The sequence below is a fragment of the Hippocampus comes genome, unplaced genomic scaffold (genome assembly GCF_001891065.2).
Source record: "Hippocampus comes isolate QL1 unplaced genomic scaffold, H_comes_QL1_v1.1 scaffold180, whole genome shotgun sequence".
Taxonomy (NCBI): Eukaryota; Metazoa; Chordata; class Actinopteri; order Syngnathiformes; family Syngnathidae; genus Hippocampus; species Hippocampus comes.
Genome location: NW_017805076.1, coordinates 895,420 through 913,324, shown reverse-complemented (window position 1 = coordinate 913,324; position 17,905 = coordinate 895,420). Strand labels below are relative to the sequence as shown.

Below are 17,905 nucleotides of genomic sequence, written 5' to 3'. Positions count from 1 at the left end.
ACAGCCTGGATTGATTACAAGAAAGCCTATGACTCAATGCCACATACATGGATCACTGAATGCTTGGAGTTGTATAAGGTGAACAGGACCCTAAGAGCCTTCGTTGCAAACTCGATGAGGATGTGGAAAACCACACTTGAAGCCAATGGCAAGCCACTTACCCAAGTGTCCATCAAATGTGGCATATACCAAGGTGATGCACTCTCCCCACTGCTGTTCTGCATAGGACTGAACCCCCTAAGCCAAGTAATCACCAAGACAGGCTATGGATACCGCCTCAGAAATGGAGCTACGATCAGTCACCTCCTCTACATGGATGACATAAAGCTGTATGCTAAAAGCGAAAGGGACAGAGACTCCCTGATCCACACAACCAGGATCTACAGCAGCGACATCGGGATGTGATTCTGGCTTGAAAAATGTAGTCGGATGGTGACTAAGAGAGGCAAGGTAGTCCAAACTGAAGGGGTCTCACTCCCTGAAGGAACAATAGCAGACATTGAGGACAGCTACAAGTACCTCGGCATACCACAAGCCAATGGCAACCTCGAACTGGCAACAAGGAAAGCGGCCACAGCCAAATATCTCCAGTGGGTGAGGCAAGTCCTAAGAAGCCAGCTCAATGGCAAGAATAAGACCGGGGCAATAAACAGCTACGCCCTGCCAGTGATCAGATCCCCTGCAGGAATAATAAGGTGGCCAAAGGAAGAGATTCAGACCACGGATGTTAAGACCCGAAAGCTCCTAACCATGCATGGAGGGTTCCATCCCAAATCCAGCACCCTGAGACTGTACGCAAGCCGAAAGGAAGGAGGCCGGGGACTAGTGAGTGTGAGAGCCACTGTCCAGGATGAAACATCCAAGCTCCATGAATACATCAAGGAGAAGGCTCCAACAGATGATGTACTCAGAGAATGTCTCAGACAATGGGGAACAGAGGACGAGGTGCTGGAAGAGGGACCATCATGGGAGGACAAGCCCCTACACGGGATGTACCTCATTATCGGCCCCGGTGGCTAGAGAGGGCTGGCCTGAAGGACAGCACAGAGGCACTCATCCTGGCTGCACAGGAGCAGGCCCTGAGCACCAGAGCCATTGAGGCCCAGATATACCACACCAGACAAGACCCAAGGTGTAGGTTGTGGAAAGAGGCACCTGAGACGATCCAACACATAACTGCAGGGTGTAAGATGCTGGTAGGGAAAGCCTACATGGAACGCCATAACCAGGTGGCTGGCATAGTCTACCGAAACATCTGTGCGGAGTATGGACTGGAAACCCCAAGGTCAAAATGGGAAACACCTCCGAAGGTGGTGGAGAATGATCAAGCGAAGATCCTGTGGGACTTCCAGATCCAGACTGACAAGATGGTAATGGCGAACCAACCAGATATCGTGATCATAGATAAAGGGCAGAGGAAAGCCGTTGTAGTGGATGTAGCGGTCCCAAGTGATGGAAACATCAGAAAGAAGGAACACGAGAAACTCGAGAAATACCAAGGGCTGAGAGAGGAGCTGGAGAGAGCCTGGAAGGTCAAGGTGACAGTCGTGCCTGTGGTGGTCGGAGCACTCGGGGCAGTGACCCCCAAACTAGATGAGTGGTTGCAACAGATCCCGGGAACAACATCGGACATCTCAGTCCAGAAATGTGCAGTGCTGGGAACAGCAAGGGGCATAAAGCTACTAAAGAAGCACTGTCTGTCACAAGAGCTGCTGAGGCAGTTCTACAAAATGAACAGTGACTCTGTTCTGTGTTCATCTGAGCCTTGTTTGGTGTGGCTCCAAAGAAAAACTTAAAGGACCTTTGGTGACCAGATGACAAAAGATTCACTAAGAAGTTCTCTTATTATTTTTCTTTTATGTATTTTGGACATTGAAAGCGACGTTAAAAAGTTTGTGATCGTTTTGAGATTATCACACCAAAGGGTTGTGGAAAGTGGTTTGCAAATACATGTGTCTTCCAACTTGTAAATGTACCTGAACCAGTTCAATGAATGAAACTTCATGAACTCGTTCATATTTTGGGCGAACATGAACTGTACATGGTGGCAAGGTGGCACGTTCGCCTCACATTGCAGAGGTGCGGGGTTCCAACCTTCTTGTATGGAGTTTCTATGTTCTCCTTGTGCCTGCGTGGCTTTTCTCCGGGTATTCCTAAATTGTCCCTAAGCGTAAGTGTGAGCCTGAATTGTTGTATGTCTATGTGTGCCATTCGATTGGCTAGGTTGGCCTACTTCCCGAAAACGGCCAGGATAGGCTCCAGCACGTCCCCGACCCTTGTGAGGATAATCGGATTATAAAATGGATGGATGGACGGATAGATGAACTAAAGTGTATTTCTGCCTGAAAAACAGTTTTGCATATGACAGGTTTTTGTGAATAACAGTTTTTTTTTTCTCAAGACTACCAGGTACACGGTAATTGACCTCATATGTAGGGAAATAAACACCATACTTGGTAACCCAAGCCACAGAGGCCTGCACACGGCTTTATGTAAAGCATGGCAGCACTCGGCAACTTGGAGGGGAAAAAAAAGAACCTGTGGCGGTTACCCCACGAGGGAAATCTGAATTGGTTGGCGACAAATAGTAAGGTTAGTTACTCTTTGGGACTCCCTAGTAGACATTAGAAAACATTTTCCCTCTAAATTTCACGTGTGGGTGGATGTCGCAGGAAGTCACAGGTGTGTGGGTTTTACGGTAGCCTGAAGACGAAAGGGGAGTTTAGTTCGTGTGCGTCACAGCTCATTTCCTAGCTCAGACTGCCTCCTACCGTAGATTGCATTTGTGCTTGTACATTCAAAACTAAAGTCCATAATTCCTCATGGAAATAAAAAGCATTCAAATCTTCAAGCAAGTTTTTTTCTCATGAGATTTTAGGGTGAAACCGCTGTCTACAACAATGGGAAAATGCCAAGATTTTGAGTGGAAAGACTTGGAGTAATGTCTTGTTTAAAAGACAAAACAAAACAATAAACAAATTCATTTTTTAGAACAATTAACTTACCGGTACTGTAGTTCTTTTTTTTTTTTTTAAATATGAACTCTGAACTGAAGAAGTTCATTCAAAAATTTCTGAATAGTTTGCTTTAACTTCACTCTTCGACTAGATGACCCTAATGTTACTTTTACCGGAGCATCAAAGCTCCAAATCTGTTTGGGCACAATGTGAAGGAAAGCCTCACCCCTTCATGAGGTTTCACCTGCCCAACTCTATTTGCCACTGAGGAGCTTTTTAACCACATCGGTGACCTCAAACCCAGATATAGGATTGCCTGCATCAGAGCAACCATGCCCCAAGTGAATGGCCCCGTGACTATGCCTGTGCGATATGGCAAAGATTTTACATCCCAATATTTTTGCTGGATAACCCGATAATGATATCACTATGGGTACAGTGAAAATTGAGCATTTTTTTTTTACAAGAAAAAAAAACAAGGTATTCCAAATGGATGTGGAAAGTGTAGTTATTTTTATTAGAACTTACTGACATGCACGAGCATTACCAAAGTCAGCACTCAGCAGTAAATTAACCTAATTATATTCACAATGTACTGCAACTGTGCTTTAATACCCAATAATTTTATGCAACAACAGAAGTGTTTGTTGCATTTGCGTGCATGCGTGTTAACTGCATCAACGCGTGTGTTCTGTACCACTGTGTCCATGATCAAACGTAGTAGGGACAAGCAGTTTACAATGTGGGTTCATCTGTTGTGTGGCTTGCAGGGGGGGGGGGTATCAATATGTTCTGTCCAAGTGCCACTTACAAGAAAGCATCTCACCAGAGTAAAGTCTTGGCAGGTAGCTGACAGCGGTGAATAGCTGACGGTGGTTGACTGACACTTCTCTCAGCCTCTCCAAAGATTTCATTTCATCTTGATTTCTGTTGAACTCCACTCCAGCTTTCTTTAAAGTCTGAGAGGGCTCGCTCAGTTCAGCCTGTGCCTCTCGGAGCTGTTCCATACCCCAGCCCACTTCTTCCAAGTACGAATGGACCATCAACTGGAGGAATAATTCTTGGTCAATGGAGGCATTGAACAAAGAAGACACTGAACTACTGCACTGTATTTGCCTCTTTATCACCATCTGGGTGTGTTCCATTGCTGTCACCTTGAGTCTGGTATGTATGGAGGCAGTTCTCTGACTCTCGCTCTTCCTGTACTGGCTCAGTCGTTTCAGATGTTCAGGTCGACAGAAAATAACCGATGCCCACTTCAGTGCAGCCCCTCGGGCCAAATGCACTGCCCTCTCCACCTCTGGCCACACATCAGGCACTGCCACTCTGAAATCTGTACCAAATAGCGGAATGGAGATTATTTTTCTCCCAGGCGACTGTTAGTGTTTTGGTAAGTCAGCAATGAAAGGCACCAAACTGAACATTGATGAACAATGATTATGGGGTGGTAATAGTTCAGCCTGTGATGCTTTTGAGTCAGGTTCCACTACGGACAGAAATGTATAAAAACAAAAAGAACAAACAGACGTAACTAGTAGTTGGAGATGCACGAGTCAGCTTGCATCAACCCAACCACCCCTGTTAAAGGGGTGCAACACTTTTTCAGTGTGAATCTCTCCATTCATGCCTCCAAGTAAGTTACAATCCCAACATCCGCTTTATGTACAGTACTAGAGATCTTGTGTGGTCATTCGGCAGCGGCTGGGCAACCCGTCTGTCATCGGCGATCCTCATTTTTTCAAGCCAAACCAAAACTGTAATCATCAGACCATCAGACCATTTTATAAATATGTTTGTTTGTTTGTGTGTGTGTGTGTGTGTGTGTGTGTGTGTGTGTGTGTGTTTTTATATATATATATATATATATATATATATATTAATGACATAAAAACAAGAAGGGACACATGTCATTGAGTTCTGTGGGACTGAAATGTATACAATGCTACTTTTACTTTTTATTTTTCTGTATTTGGCTGCGTGTCAGGTGTGCAGCACCTGTGTGTGACGTAGTATTGGTAAATCTGTTCTCAATGCCAACTCAGACGGACTGGGCTGGCCTGAAATACTAACGGCAGCTTACTGAGAGACTCACAGGCTATGTTCACCTCGGCAAACCATTCACATTAACACTCTTGCACAAATTAGTCGTTTCACCTAACCTAACAGGCTTGGTTTGGAATATGGGAGGAAAATCTTCCAACCCGTTCGAAGTGTAAACCTGAGCAATGAAATCAATATCATCAATGAACGTGTAAAACAATAATCGATAGAACTCACTCTCAAGATACCGGTCCAGCACAACAACACCATTTACTGACTGAGTGACAATAGGATGCCAGACTGCTGACACACGGTGAAGTATCTGAATGCATTTGTTTTGATGAATTCTTTTTTAAATTCCGCTATTGCCACATGATGTCAGCAGTTCAGGATCACAGGACTTTGGACCTATCCCAGATACCTAAATAAGGCTTAGAGATGAAGCAGACTCGGGACAGACAATCAATGGGCTGCCATACAAACAATTCTTATTCACACCTATAGGTTTTATAATATCCTCACCAGCCAAATGTATACCAGTGTACAGTGCATGTTAATGTGTGCGGAAGGCTGGAGAGAACCAGCACAAGCACTGAAAGAACATTTCAATTCCACAGACAAAAAGACGCAGTGCTGTTTTAAGGTCCAAACACATAAGCTTACTGCTATGGTAGCAGCATTAACCTCAAGTAAGGGAGAGATGTCAGTGATCAGGAGGAAATTTTGCAAGCCTTGCAATTCTTGCGTTGTTCAATAAAACACTAACAGTGCAGGAAATATACTTCAATCTCTCAAATAATAACCCCTCTGACTTTTTTTTTCTTCGAAGATGATTCCAACTTCTGGTTCAAAAGCAGAATTCCAAAGTTACTATTACTGTCTGTTATCTGCTGACTCTTTAATGGAAAGGATGCTATTTACTTAATAACAGCATATGTTTGTCTCGCATTACCTTCTGGTTTGCCGCCAACATTCCTATGATCCTCTGATGACATTGTGATTCCACTCGCCTGTGTGCACACAAGTCTCCCGACAGATATGAGGAAAATAAAAAAGGTGGATGGAAAAGTAGCACTTATCCATTCTACTTTTTCTCTAAACTAGACCAACTCCCCCAGATATTTCCCGACTGAGAGGCCAGCAGGAAGGGAGGGCAGCGGGTGGAAGAGAATTATGTAGAATAGTGGTGAGTGGCAGGGAGGGGCAGCGGAAAAGGAAGCATAGCCTACTGGGAGCTTTTCTGCATTGAAGAGACTGGGGGCAAGCTGTTGGATTGCATTAAATGTACTTGAATGTTTCTATAAATCGAGCAAAATTTGCACTAAATATGCCGTAATGTAACCACCGGTAGTGTTGTTGTGGTTGCTATTGCTATGGTGATCGTGTACTGTAATTTCCTTGGCCCTGTTTTGGGAGTTTTTTGTTCGCCAGAGACTGTCACCTCGTCACAAGAAAATACTGTAAAATTTGTTGAAAAAACACACACCTGTGTACAATATGGCCCAACGACCCAATTCATCCTTTAAAATTAATTTTTTCTCTTTTTTAATCATCGTAAATATGAATGAATAAAGACAGTAACCAATTTAACAAATACTTAAGCTTCACAGATTTAAAATTGTTTTCTTTAATTTTCTGAAGCTGCTGGTTCTCCACTACATTGCTCTGTCATCTCACGATGCCCCCCCCCCCACCCCCTACCTCCAGAAGCGACACATTTGACACATTGAAATCTATTGGTCTGAATCGGGGTTTACAGTTTCATATCTCGTTCATCCAACGTTTCATGCGAAACCAGCATGAGTGAGTGATTGGGGCAGTCAGAGCCATCGATATGTCAGGGGCAAGTCAAGTATATATGGTTGTCATTCCAGGAAGTCTCCTTATATCATAAATTTTAATCAACTGAACACAGACTTATATGAAGTACCAATGAATAATGCACACAGCAGGGCTCCAGACTAACAAATTTTCTCGTTGAAGCACGGTGGTTTTGAACTTGCCCTTTGAAAATTTTAGGGGCTCAATATTTAGGGTCATAAACAGTGTAGTCGACTAGCAAATTGAACAATCATATTTCCTCTTATTTATTCACTGATAATAGGCAGCAATTCATCTTGAAAACGGAATTTTCTGCCTTTTTTGCCATGACCCTTTCCTCCCAAAACAATTTGTAGGAATTAGCAGGATTTGTCTCCTCTGAGGGTCAGCATCACAAGGGTCGCTGGCGTGCTGGAGCCTATCTCAGCCGTCTTTGGGCAACCCAGAACTGGTTGCCAGCTCATCACCGAGCACACGCACATATAGACAAACAACCATTCACACTCACAGTCACACCCGGGGACAATTCAGAGTGTTCATTTATCCTACCTTGCATGCTTTTGGAAGATGAAAGGAAACAGGAGTATGAAGAGAAAACCGACACAGACATGGGGAGAACATGCAAACTCCACACAGTAAGGCCGGAGCTCGGAATCAAACTCTGGACCTCTGAACTGTGACGCAAATGTGCTAACAGGTCGATCACAGTGCCATCCTACTGTTTTTGGAAATTAGCATTTTGTGTACAGATTATATTGATTTTGTTTTCACATACAAAAGAAATTCCATATCCCCTCTTTTCGATTTTGAGCAACTGCCCTTCCAAATGTGTCTGACACCGTTTCCTCCAGATGTATGAAGGAAAAGAGGTGTAGTCGGCCAAACCGGATGTTGTGCCGTGTGTATTCCGATTGAGATGTCTCTAGATGACAAAACGTCTTTTTCTCTGCATACCTCATACAGTACACTGTTCAAAGCTTCATGAATGCTGAATACAGTTCACCACTTGATTCAAGAAATAATCACAACTACTCAAATATATACAAATGTGTGTCAGGCATACACACTAAACAAGTGGGAAGCCAAAATAGACTTCATACATGGTGAAAATGTGTCTATTATGATTGGCAAAAGAAAACAGAACATCTATTGTATGTGAGAGCGTGAGTCTGAAAGAGGAAAAACAAGTCCAAACAAGAACTATCCTGTTTGTGTTTTTGTCAGCTTGTTAAGCACCTCATCGCCGCTTCCACCCAATGGAGCAATGGGATGAAGAGGAAGTCTAAATCTAGACCACTTCCTGTATGACATTCCTGACTTGTCCTTGCCTTTCCAACATTCTTTCAGCTTTTGCATTGGACTGCCATGGACCTCCATTCATGCTCATGCTTTAAATACACAGCCAGGAATAAAGTCACGCAAACTATACCGATAATGCAGACGTTTTATGCTCAGTATAACAGATGCATGACATTGACATGCAGGTTGTAGAAAAGAAAGCTCAGCAGACTGTCACTGTGCCTACTTTGTCTCCATCAGTGTTGCTGTCCTTGCTGGAACTTAATGTCCAGTTTTAGATATCTGTTTTTTATTAGCCATGCTCGTGCACTGACTATTCAACTGTTTTCGAGACTGTTTATCCACACGAGGTTCACACATGGCTGCTGGCCTATCCTAGCTGACTTTAGCTGAGCGGAAGGGTACATCTGGACTGCCTGCTGTTGTAGAAGGATGAAGCAGCTCATCCCCTACTGAATGGTTAGATGGACACTGCATATCTTTTATAAAGAGTGCTTACAAGAGGTAATAAGATAATCGCCAGGTGAACACGATTGCCATTACAGATCCCATGCCATCAAAAAACATTTTTTTCCACTGTTTTAGCATAATATCGGTCAAAATTATTTTGGGACATGGTTAAAAAGGATCTCTCGGCTGGAATGGTCCACTTTTCACGAACAACACAAACTCCAACAGCCCACTTGCAGCCCGAGCTGCATCTCTGGCTGGACAAAATTAGCTTTGGCCCTGCTACGACTGCATGAAGGACTGGCTCCTTGGCTGCCTGAGAGCCTACAGGCGTCCGTGACATGGAGATAAAAGCTACAGAGGTTCTGATAAGAGGGTGACCGCGACGAAGCAGAATCTATGGCCAAATAGATTTAGTATTTGCCTTGCTATGGCTGCATGATTGGCGGGCATCTGGGATGCCTGAGAGGTGGGCGTCCAATCCACAATTTAGAGGGCGACCACCACGTAAGGTCTTTGGCTGCCTGACGATGGCGGGCGCGGAGCTACTTAAATGCACGAATGGTGTTTGGCATCCGCAACACGGAGCCCCATGCCGAGTGACAGTTGGTGCACATATTGAACACTGATGAAATCGATCCCAGAATAAATTTAAGATGTTCAACAGCTAAACTGTTCAATTTCAATGAGCTAGACCAGTGTTTTTCAAACCCTGTGCTGCGGCACACCAATATTGTTAGGTGTGCCGTGGGAAATGATCCAGTATAGTATGCCTTTGCGGTCTATCGCCGCAATGCGGGAGAGCGCAAACGACCGGGAGAAAAAGAACCAGCTGTCACATCAAAATCCGACCCTGAGCAAGTTAAAGTTCTAATTGACTATATTTTACTTGCCATTAAAATGAATGCACCAGATATTGGATTGATGTTGATTTGATTCCTATTCAATGTGTTATAATATAGCGTTATTTTTCAATGTTAAAAAAACGCTTATAGAAACACTTAATTGTTAAAATACACTTTTTTCACATTTTCAGGTAGTGGTGCGCCGTGGGATTTTTTTCAATGAAAGAAATGTGCCTTGGCTCGAAAACTGAGCTAGACACTGTTTTCAATATAATTACTTTTAATGTCAGTTTTTGGGGGGGGGGGACCACTGTCTTTTCTACATGTACCATCAGTTTTTTGTTAAACCACAATTCAAAATTTTTCTTTCTTTCTTTCTTTGAGGGGTACAGTACCAACCTTCCCCGCTAAATGTGCCGTTAGCGTTGATGGGAATTTAGAGCATGAGACATTCGTTTCTTGGCACGCTGTCGTCATTTCCTGGTTAGTATGAGAAATGCTGTCGGTGATAACTTCCGGTAATCCAAAATAAATGCTATACTTTAAAGGCCATTTTAAAACTAAAACCAAATAACCAGTCGTTTTTGTATTTTTAATACGATGTAATTTCCAAACGCAATGGCCAAAAGAGACATGGACCACACATCAACAAATGTATTTATAGTTTAGCTTTGCTTTTGTGCATGCATATACAGTATGTTGGATAAATGCAATTTCTTTTCAATAACAATGTAACAAAATAGTAAAAGCAAACATTTACAAAGACGTTCTGTTTCATCGTTGCCCTTGGCAAAAAAAAAAAAGATTCCCTCCACCCGTTTGACCTCCTCATTGACCAATCACGAAAAAGCTGTTCGTCATTTGACAAATGACTGGCTGGTATTTGTGTCATGTTCCGCAGCGTCCGGAAGTCATGTGTTTGGTGGTTCGGAGTGACAACTGCTATTGGCTAATTGTTAAAAGGTTTGTGTATTTCGTAGTGTGTCTCGAGTTGTCAAACACCATTCAAGGTTCTTCGCTGGAAAAGTATCCACTGTGATACAAAGGAGCTTTCTTGTCTCATTTACCTGTGCAGTGTGCACCGAGAGGGAGGTAGGTAGGGATCGCTAATGTATCGTTTGTTATGTTGCTGTTGTTCTATATTAAATCTCCGTGTGCCAGTGAATTAAAATGGTGCGGATCTTGAGTCTAAATTACCCAGGACATCACATATTAAATCGCGCTTCTTCTCTTGCTGCAATTTTATGTTCAGTACAGTACACCTACCTACCTACTTTCTTCCCAGGACGTCACATTTCAAATCATACGCCTTCTGTTCGAATCTCTCTCTCTCTCTCTCTCTCTCTCTCTCTCTCTATATATATATATATGCAGTATATATATAAAATCACTCAGCCCTAGTTGCAAATAAATAAATCATACCTAGTTTTTGAATCTATACGTTACTCTTTGAGTCATCCAACATGAAAACAGGGGGTTCAGGATAGAGGAGCTTGCAAATAATGTACTGTAATAGGATTCATCATTTGTTTCTCCAAACCCTTATCCTACTTGCTACTTTACTATTCCTCTTCGACTAGTACGGTAACCTTGATAGATTCTAGTTGGAAGCTCTAACATGTAAACAGAGGCACAATGACTATGGAGCTTTGAAATAATAAAAAGAGATTCACTCCAAATATTTTTGTATCCAGCTCCATGCAAGCATCATGCCACGAATGTGACGTACCATGGGCAACACTGAGAGTGTGGTGGTGCAAAAGCGACTGTCCCGTTTCCGTCCGGAAGATCGACCAGTGATTCAAGGAGTGTTTGACCGCCTTCAGGGCAATGCCCCTGCAGGAGCCCAAAAGAAAACACCCGCAGGAAATACTCTCACTTTTGAGATGCTGCAGGTAGTATGATCCATATGAAATGGCAAAAAAAAGAAAATGTTGATCTTCATAGCTATCTTCCCCCCCCGCCCCCCCAAAAAAAAAATATTTACTGAATATTCACATGCAATAGCTAATTGTTGTGTGTTGTCAGTCCTCCATGTGCATGCTGGCGCCAGACTCCATGGTAAGGCGGACATACCATTGTATGTGTAGTATTGACTTTGGAACCACAGCAGTTGGCAAAGTCAGTCCATCCGCTGCGTCAGGAGTTTGTCGCGAGCAGTTGGTGATCTTCCTCGCAGACACCCTGCAGGGTACCGCAGAAGAACGAGCTCCTTTGGTTATGGCTATGGCCCTGGGTGGAGCATGCTCCAAGGTCGTCACCTTTGAGCAATTAACAGAGGTGAGGAAAGGCTCAGTCGAAATGTACTTGTTTTCGTGTCCACCTGAGACATGTTTTCTTTTCATAGTTCTTACGGGACCTGATCTCTGCTGTAGTTCAGATTGTCCTCAATAAAGGACTCGTCCAGGGGTGGAAACCAGACAAAATGGGTGATGGCTCCCAGGGTGTGACACTCTTGGCAGAGCAGATGTGCTCAGAACTGAAATCCACAGGTAAACAGGTGACATTTGCAGTATCTTTCGCTTATGATTTTAAAGATAGAATGGAGGCGTTGCAGGAGTGTTTGGATGCCACTTGGCTGCTTTTATGTCTTTAATGTCACACATTAGCGTGTAAAGGTTATTCTACAAACCCATTTACAATGAAGTTGGGACTTTGTGTTCAACAGAAATAATAACACAATGATCTGCAAATCATGTCCTATGTTTAATTGTATACATTACAAAGACAAGATACTTCATGTTCAAACTGCGAAACTTTGTTTTGAGAAACTTTAAACTGCTCAGCTAATCTCGACTGCAATCATTCTTTTCCCTCTATATTCTACATTTTTTTTCACAGATTCAAACATTCCAACTTTAAACTTTTTATCTCATCCCTACCTCGATTTTTTTCAAAATTAAAAATTAAAAGACAAACAACATACCGTAAATTCCGGGCTACAGACCGCACCTGATTATGAGCCGCATGCTCAGATTTATGAAGAAAAATCAATTTTGTAATTATATGCGCCGCACCGTACTATAAACCGCTGGCCAATGAGTAGGCGGGGGTTTGCTTCTGCGTCACTGCCGCCGGGAGCCCCTCCGGGTGAGGCCAATGGCGCGGTCCCCCGCTGAACCCCTGCAGAAAAAAAATGCAACATTTCTTAAGGTTAAAATAATCTCCCTATTTTTGTGAGCATGATAAATGCATTTGCACAACGAAATTACGCTGAAACACATAATAAGAGGCCAGACAACGAGAGATCTTGATGCGCATCTGCGTAATTACGAGGAGAAATACTGCAGCCCACTAGGCTTTAGCTAGAATAATGCAAATCATATAAATGGGAAAAGATATATGAAATTATTTCTATCGTCAGCCGCTTAAAAATGATCATCGTTGGCAGCTTTAGGCCCAATGCTGCGTGGCTCAAAACACAGGTAAAATGTGTTCTCTCGTGGACGCTTGTTTTCAATATGACGGGGGAAGTCACCTTTTTTATTTACAGTCCGAGTGAGAGGCAAATCAAATGTCAGAGGATCTTCGTCCATATTTATTATTTCATCTGGGCTGATGGAATTCTCCGCTCTCTTTGTTTGTGTGAACGTGCGGAACGAAGCAAGTTTGTCCTCGTAATTGGGAGGGAGCTGCTGACACAACGTCGTGCGTGCCCTAATAGACAGGCTTCCATTTCATGAATCTATAACACCACGACGGCCCACCTTTAAAACCTTTAAAAGCTTTCTTTGTCTTTTTACACTGGCTCAGTTCTTCTTGTCGGAGCCTCCACCTTCGCACCATCGACTCGTCTATGCCAAGATTAGGCCAAACAAAAAAGATAGTGTGTTTCCGGTGACAAGAAATTTCAGCATAGGGTCGATAGGTCAGACAAAGTTTTTTTATTTTTAATCTTTTTTTTTGCCCATCAAAAATTTAAACAAAATAAACAAAACAAGAAGACATTGAACCCGCCGCCTATTTAGTTTTCTCCCCGCTCCAGACTCGGGGGCCGTGGCGCGCTGCCGCCTCCGGCGTCCTCCTCCGCCGTCGGTTTTTAATCAGCCCGTGGTGTTCATCAAATAGTTCGCTTTATTTTTTCGATTCATCAATGGATGCTATTTTCTTAACATTACGGTGCGAGCATGTGACTAACACAGAGAACGCGGTTTAAATTGTCGTCGGAGATCGCGGTCTCATTTGAATCAGGTGTGTTGCAACAGGGAGACTTGGAAAACATGCAGGACAGCGGCCCTCCAGGACCTGAGTTTGACACCTATGCTCTACACAAAAATGTAGAGGGTTGTTTGAAAAAAATGCCGACCGTAAATTTTTTTTTCGACGTAGAAATTCTCGGTCGGTCGGGTTACCGGAAACACACTACTTTTTTTTCTACGCCTTACGGGCAGCAGCTCGATTTCCTTCTTTAACTGCCAGAGTGATCGCTTTTAGTTTAAAAGCTGCATCATATGCTTTTCGTCTGGTATTCTCCATGTTTATCAGGGTTAGAAGAACGACTGAAATAAGGAAGTTGTGATTACCGGTAATCATACAATTTCATTGGACCCCTGTGTACTACTCATTCATTTTATTGGTCGACTGTTGCCGGGTAACACATTTTTCCCTCCGCTACGGCAAAAAGAGCGGAAGTTGTGATTAGTCATACAATCTCATTGGACCTCAGTGAAAGATTCATTCATTTTATTGATCCATGTTTTTTCGGCGATGGAAAAAAAAAAATTAAAAAGCCGCTTCATATTACACGCCGCAGTGTTGAAAGTGTGGAAAAAAAGTAGCGGCTTGTAATCCCGAATTTACGGTACGTTTTTTGACTGATTCAAACCATTCCAATTTTAAACTGTTCAGCTTATCCTGACCGCAAATTTTTTGTCCAAATTTCAAAATAAAAGCCGAAATTGGATTCTTTTTGTCTTTCTCATCTAATTTCTAATTTTTTTTGACTGATTCAACCCATTCCGTTGTCCTGTTCAGCTTATCCCTTTTATGACCAATTCAAACCATTCCACTTTTGAAATGGTTATTAGCTCATCCCAACAGTTTGTTTTAAAATTTTTTAACTAAAAGCCAAAAATTATTTATTTTTTTTAACATTTTGCTTTTCTGATCTAATTACTACATTTTTGACCGATTTAAACCCTCCACACTCTAAATTGCTCCTCTTATACTTACAAATGTTTTTCAAAACATAAAAAAAATAAAAGCCCAAAATAAAGTTTTGCTCCCCAAATTCCCAAATTTTTTGACTGATTCAAACCATTCCAACTTCAACATGTTTAGCTCATTAGAGGTAATTGTCTATCATTCCATGCCACTCACACGATTTTTCATTGAGCCTCTTAGCCTTCACAAGCCGTTTCTCCAGAAATTCCATTCTGTAGATGTTGTTCTTGTATTATTATTATTATTATTATTATTATTATTATTATCATCATTGTTATTACTAGGCCGAAGGGTGACCGCTGCGGAGTTCCTATTGTTTCCGTAGAAACGATTGATTTATATTTAATTTTATTTTTATTTTACTCCATCATGAATTGCATTTTTGAGGAACTGCACATGAACAAAAATTCACCAAACTTTGCTCACACACTTAGCCATATTTGTGCTGTGTGCGACTATGAATTGCTTTTGAATTTGTTGCTGTCTTTGGTCTTTTGTAGAGGTCATATTTTATCTTATTTTATGCAACTCATGCTTGGGTATTTGTCTGATCATCTTCAAACTTTACATATTTAATCAAAAGATTTTTAAGATGAAAAGTTATTGAAAACTTTATGTCATCACACACACTGTTGCAGTGACAGTTTGTAAAGAAAACTTTTATTCAAATCAAAATCTGCTTGGTAAAACCCACTGGGTGACTTGGCATGGAATGTTTGATTTTTCTTCATGTATTACAATTTGTTTCAGCTGTGTTTTTTTTAAATGCTGTGAATAAAGTCAAGTTGTGTGGGTTTTGACAAAAAAAATTTATTATCTTGAAAGACCAGGGAGGCTATGATGTTGCCTGTTTGGAGGACTGGATCTTTAGAGTACCCCAAGTATCTTTGTACCTGGAGATGTTGGTAGCTGAGGGACTAAACGTTTGGCCAAGTGTGCGGCCAGCACTTCCTCTGTTGCCTCCTTGTAAGGAGACACCCTGGAAAGATCTACGCCGGTGTCTGTTGGATATTCCCACCCTCATGTTTCTTGCACCGCAGGTTAGTGTCTGACATACAATAATCACACTTTTGTTGCACCTTGAGTCACTTGAATTTTGAATAGCGTATTATTTTCACGACCACATAAGATTCAAATAAAAGTTTTGAATTTTCTCCAAAATGGACGGGGCACCTAATAATGCAGGTCACCTTGTTTATGCACCGCATTCCAAAATCTATCAATGATGTTGCGTGACTTTGATGAGGGGTCCGCTTGACAGACTGATGTGCCGACACGATGCTTATACATAGGAAAGGAGGATGTAACTGAGGACAGAATGCCAACGTTAAAGGGGGAAGGGTGGGCGTGGAAGAGGACGCTAAACCAGCAGGTGCCGGTTATGTGCATTGTGCAAAACAACATTGTGCTTGGTGCTTTTGCTTTATGAAACGGCAACATCTATCCAACCAAGCAAGAATGACCGTGGCGCAGCGGCATCTGGCGGAATTCAAGGAAAACCTGGCCAACTTCTGCTCCTACTACTGTAAAACATGGAATGTTCTGGGTAACATTAAATGAAGACGCTTTTTTGGAGATTTTAATCCTTTATTCTGCTGCTCTGCCGGCCTCACTTGGCTCCCATTACCGACTGCACCGTTTTACCGTGCTTGCGTCCAATAATACAATGCGTCTTAGGTATGTGTTAAATACAAAATAGCACCCGTAACTGACACTATGCCTTTTACTATGGTGTGCCATATGGTCGTGAAAATACAGTGTCTGCATCTATCATGAAGATAGTTTTATTTTATGACTACTTAGGGCAGGGGTGGCCAACCAGTCAGAGACGAAGAGCCAATTTTTTACTGTGTTACTGCAAAGAGCCACATCATACCCTTCCTCGTGTGCGCGCGTGCGCACACACACACGCGCACGCTCACATACTTTTTTGGCCAAAGATCGACTTTTGAAGCGACCAACTTCCCACAAACGACCCGATCGAGCAGGTGCAAGAATACACACACACACACACACACACGCGCGCTCACATGCACGCACTCACGCGGGTGCCCACCAGTGCACTCGCGCACATATGCCCGCACACCATGATGAGCAACAGTCGGAACGGGCCGAAAATGAACGAAAGCTACAGATACAAACAAACAAATCTTTTTTTTCCAAACATTTCCTTCTCCCACCCCTTGCGGTCGACTTGGGACCAGTTCGCTGGCTCCTGGTCGATTCTGATCGACGTATTATATATTAAAATCAGAGGTAATTCGCTGACGAGCTGAGCGTTTAGCGCCGTTGTTTGCGCATGAGCGGTGATGCAGTCATCTGATTGGTTGCCCTCTGTCAATCAAGTAACGGGATTGATGATAGGCTGACGTAGTACGTTCTGTGTAGTTAGCGCCTTCGTTTGAATGGCATCGTCACTGCCGAGGCGTTTTTGACGCTTGTTGTATGAAAGCCTGGGAGCCGCATTAAACAAGCCAAAGAGTCACATGCGGCTCGTGAGCCGCGGATTGGCCACCCCTGACTTAGGGAGTGAAAAAAAACAAAGTACCTGACAAATAAATTCAAGCAACACTCTGTACAGCAGGGGTGTCAAAGTCAAATGGACGGAGGGCCAGATAAAAAAATTTGCTGCAAGCCGAGGGCCGGACTGATCGAATGTTCATTGAAAATTTTAAAAATGACCACATATTGTTTATTGAACCAAATTTAATTGACTGAAAACCTAACAAATACATTCCAATACGGTCAGATAAATAAAGCAACATTTTTTTATGGCTATGTCAGTAAACTTTAATTTTCAACAGGCAAAAAAAAATTTCCTTTGTATAAAAATACCCATAACATGAATGAAAAAAGCCGATATTATTCAAGGCACTATCACTAGTCCATATTTTCTCTTTTAGCAAAAGTAGGCTAAATTTACTTAAAAGAAAAACAAATAATAGTGCAGTAATATTCGATCATTTACTCGAATAAAATATTTTTAAAACATAATTGGATTGAAATACAATAAAATAAAGTGCAAAAATGTATAAACCAAAAACAACACTTTCTTCAAGAAGTAACAAGCAGCGAAAGCAAATATTGCACTTTAATTTTTAAACTTGAACTGAGTAAAAACGCTTAATATGTGATTGCACAGTATATTATAAGTAATATTCACTTCTTTGAGGCTGAGGCTGATACTCGGTGGTGTCTTAACTTTTCTACAAGTTCATCAATATTTGGGGTCAGGCTCTGAGCTGAGCAAATCCTCAAAATTGAGTGAGGGTGTTCAGCAGTAAATCGACCTCTGTGTGATGTTTTGTTCAGCTTCATCAAAGAAAATAG

At 42.3% G+C, this 17,905-nt stretch overlaps 2 protein-coding genes across 8 annotated transcripts in view; one reads left to right on the top strand and one right to left on the bottom strand.

Moving 5' to 3' along the window:
* exoc3l1 (exocyst complex component 3-like 1) overlaps positions 1 to 6,183 on the bottom strand; it is a 37,382-nt gene extending 31,199 nt beyond the window's left edge. The window contains exons 1-3 of one of the 5 annotated variants that reach the window (XM_019865289.1): positions 5,950 to 6,183; positions 4,112 to 4,290; positions 3,784 to 4,003 (exon numbers count right to left, since the gene is read on the bottom strand). In XM_019865289.1, coding sequence (XP_019720848.1) covers positions 3,784 to 4,003; positions 4,112 to 4,290; positions 5,950 to 5,992 — 442 coding nt within the window. In that variant the 5' untranslated portion in view covers positions 5,993 to 6,183. Of the gene's footprint in view, positions 1 to 3,783; positions 4,004 to 4,111; positions 4,291 to 5,949 lie in introns of those variants that run through there. The other 4 variants (XM_019865290.1, XM_019865291.1, XM_019865293.1 and 1 more) reach the window with 4 other exon arrangements.
* A 4,110-nt stretch (positions 6,184 to 10,293) lies between these two features.
* LOC109513084 (TLD domain-containing protein 1-like) overlaps positions 10,294 to 17,905 on the top strand; it is a 15,230-nt gene continuing 7,618 nt past the window's right edge. The window contains exons 1-5 of one of the 3 annotated variants that reach the window (XM_019865299.1): positions 10,294 to 10,375; positions 11,107 to 11,307; positions 11,441 to 11,692; positions 11,760 to 11,904; positions 15,401 to 15,615. In XM_019865299.1, coding sequence (XP_019720858.1) covers positions 11,143 to 11,307; positions 11,441 to 11,692; positions 11,760 to 11,904; positions 15,401 to 15,615 — 777 coding nt within the window. In that variant the 5' untranslated portion in view covers positions 10,294 to 10,375; positions 11,107 to 11,142. The other 2 variants (XM_019865300.1, XM_019865298.1) reach the window with 2 other exon arrangements.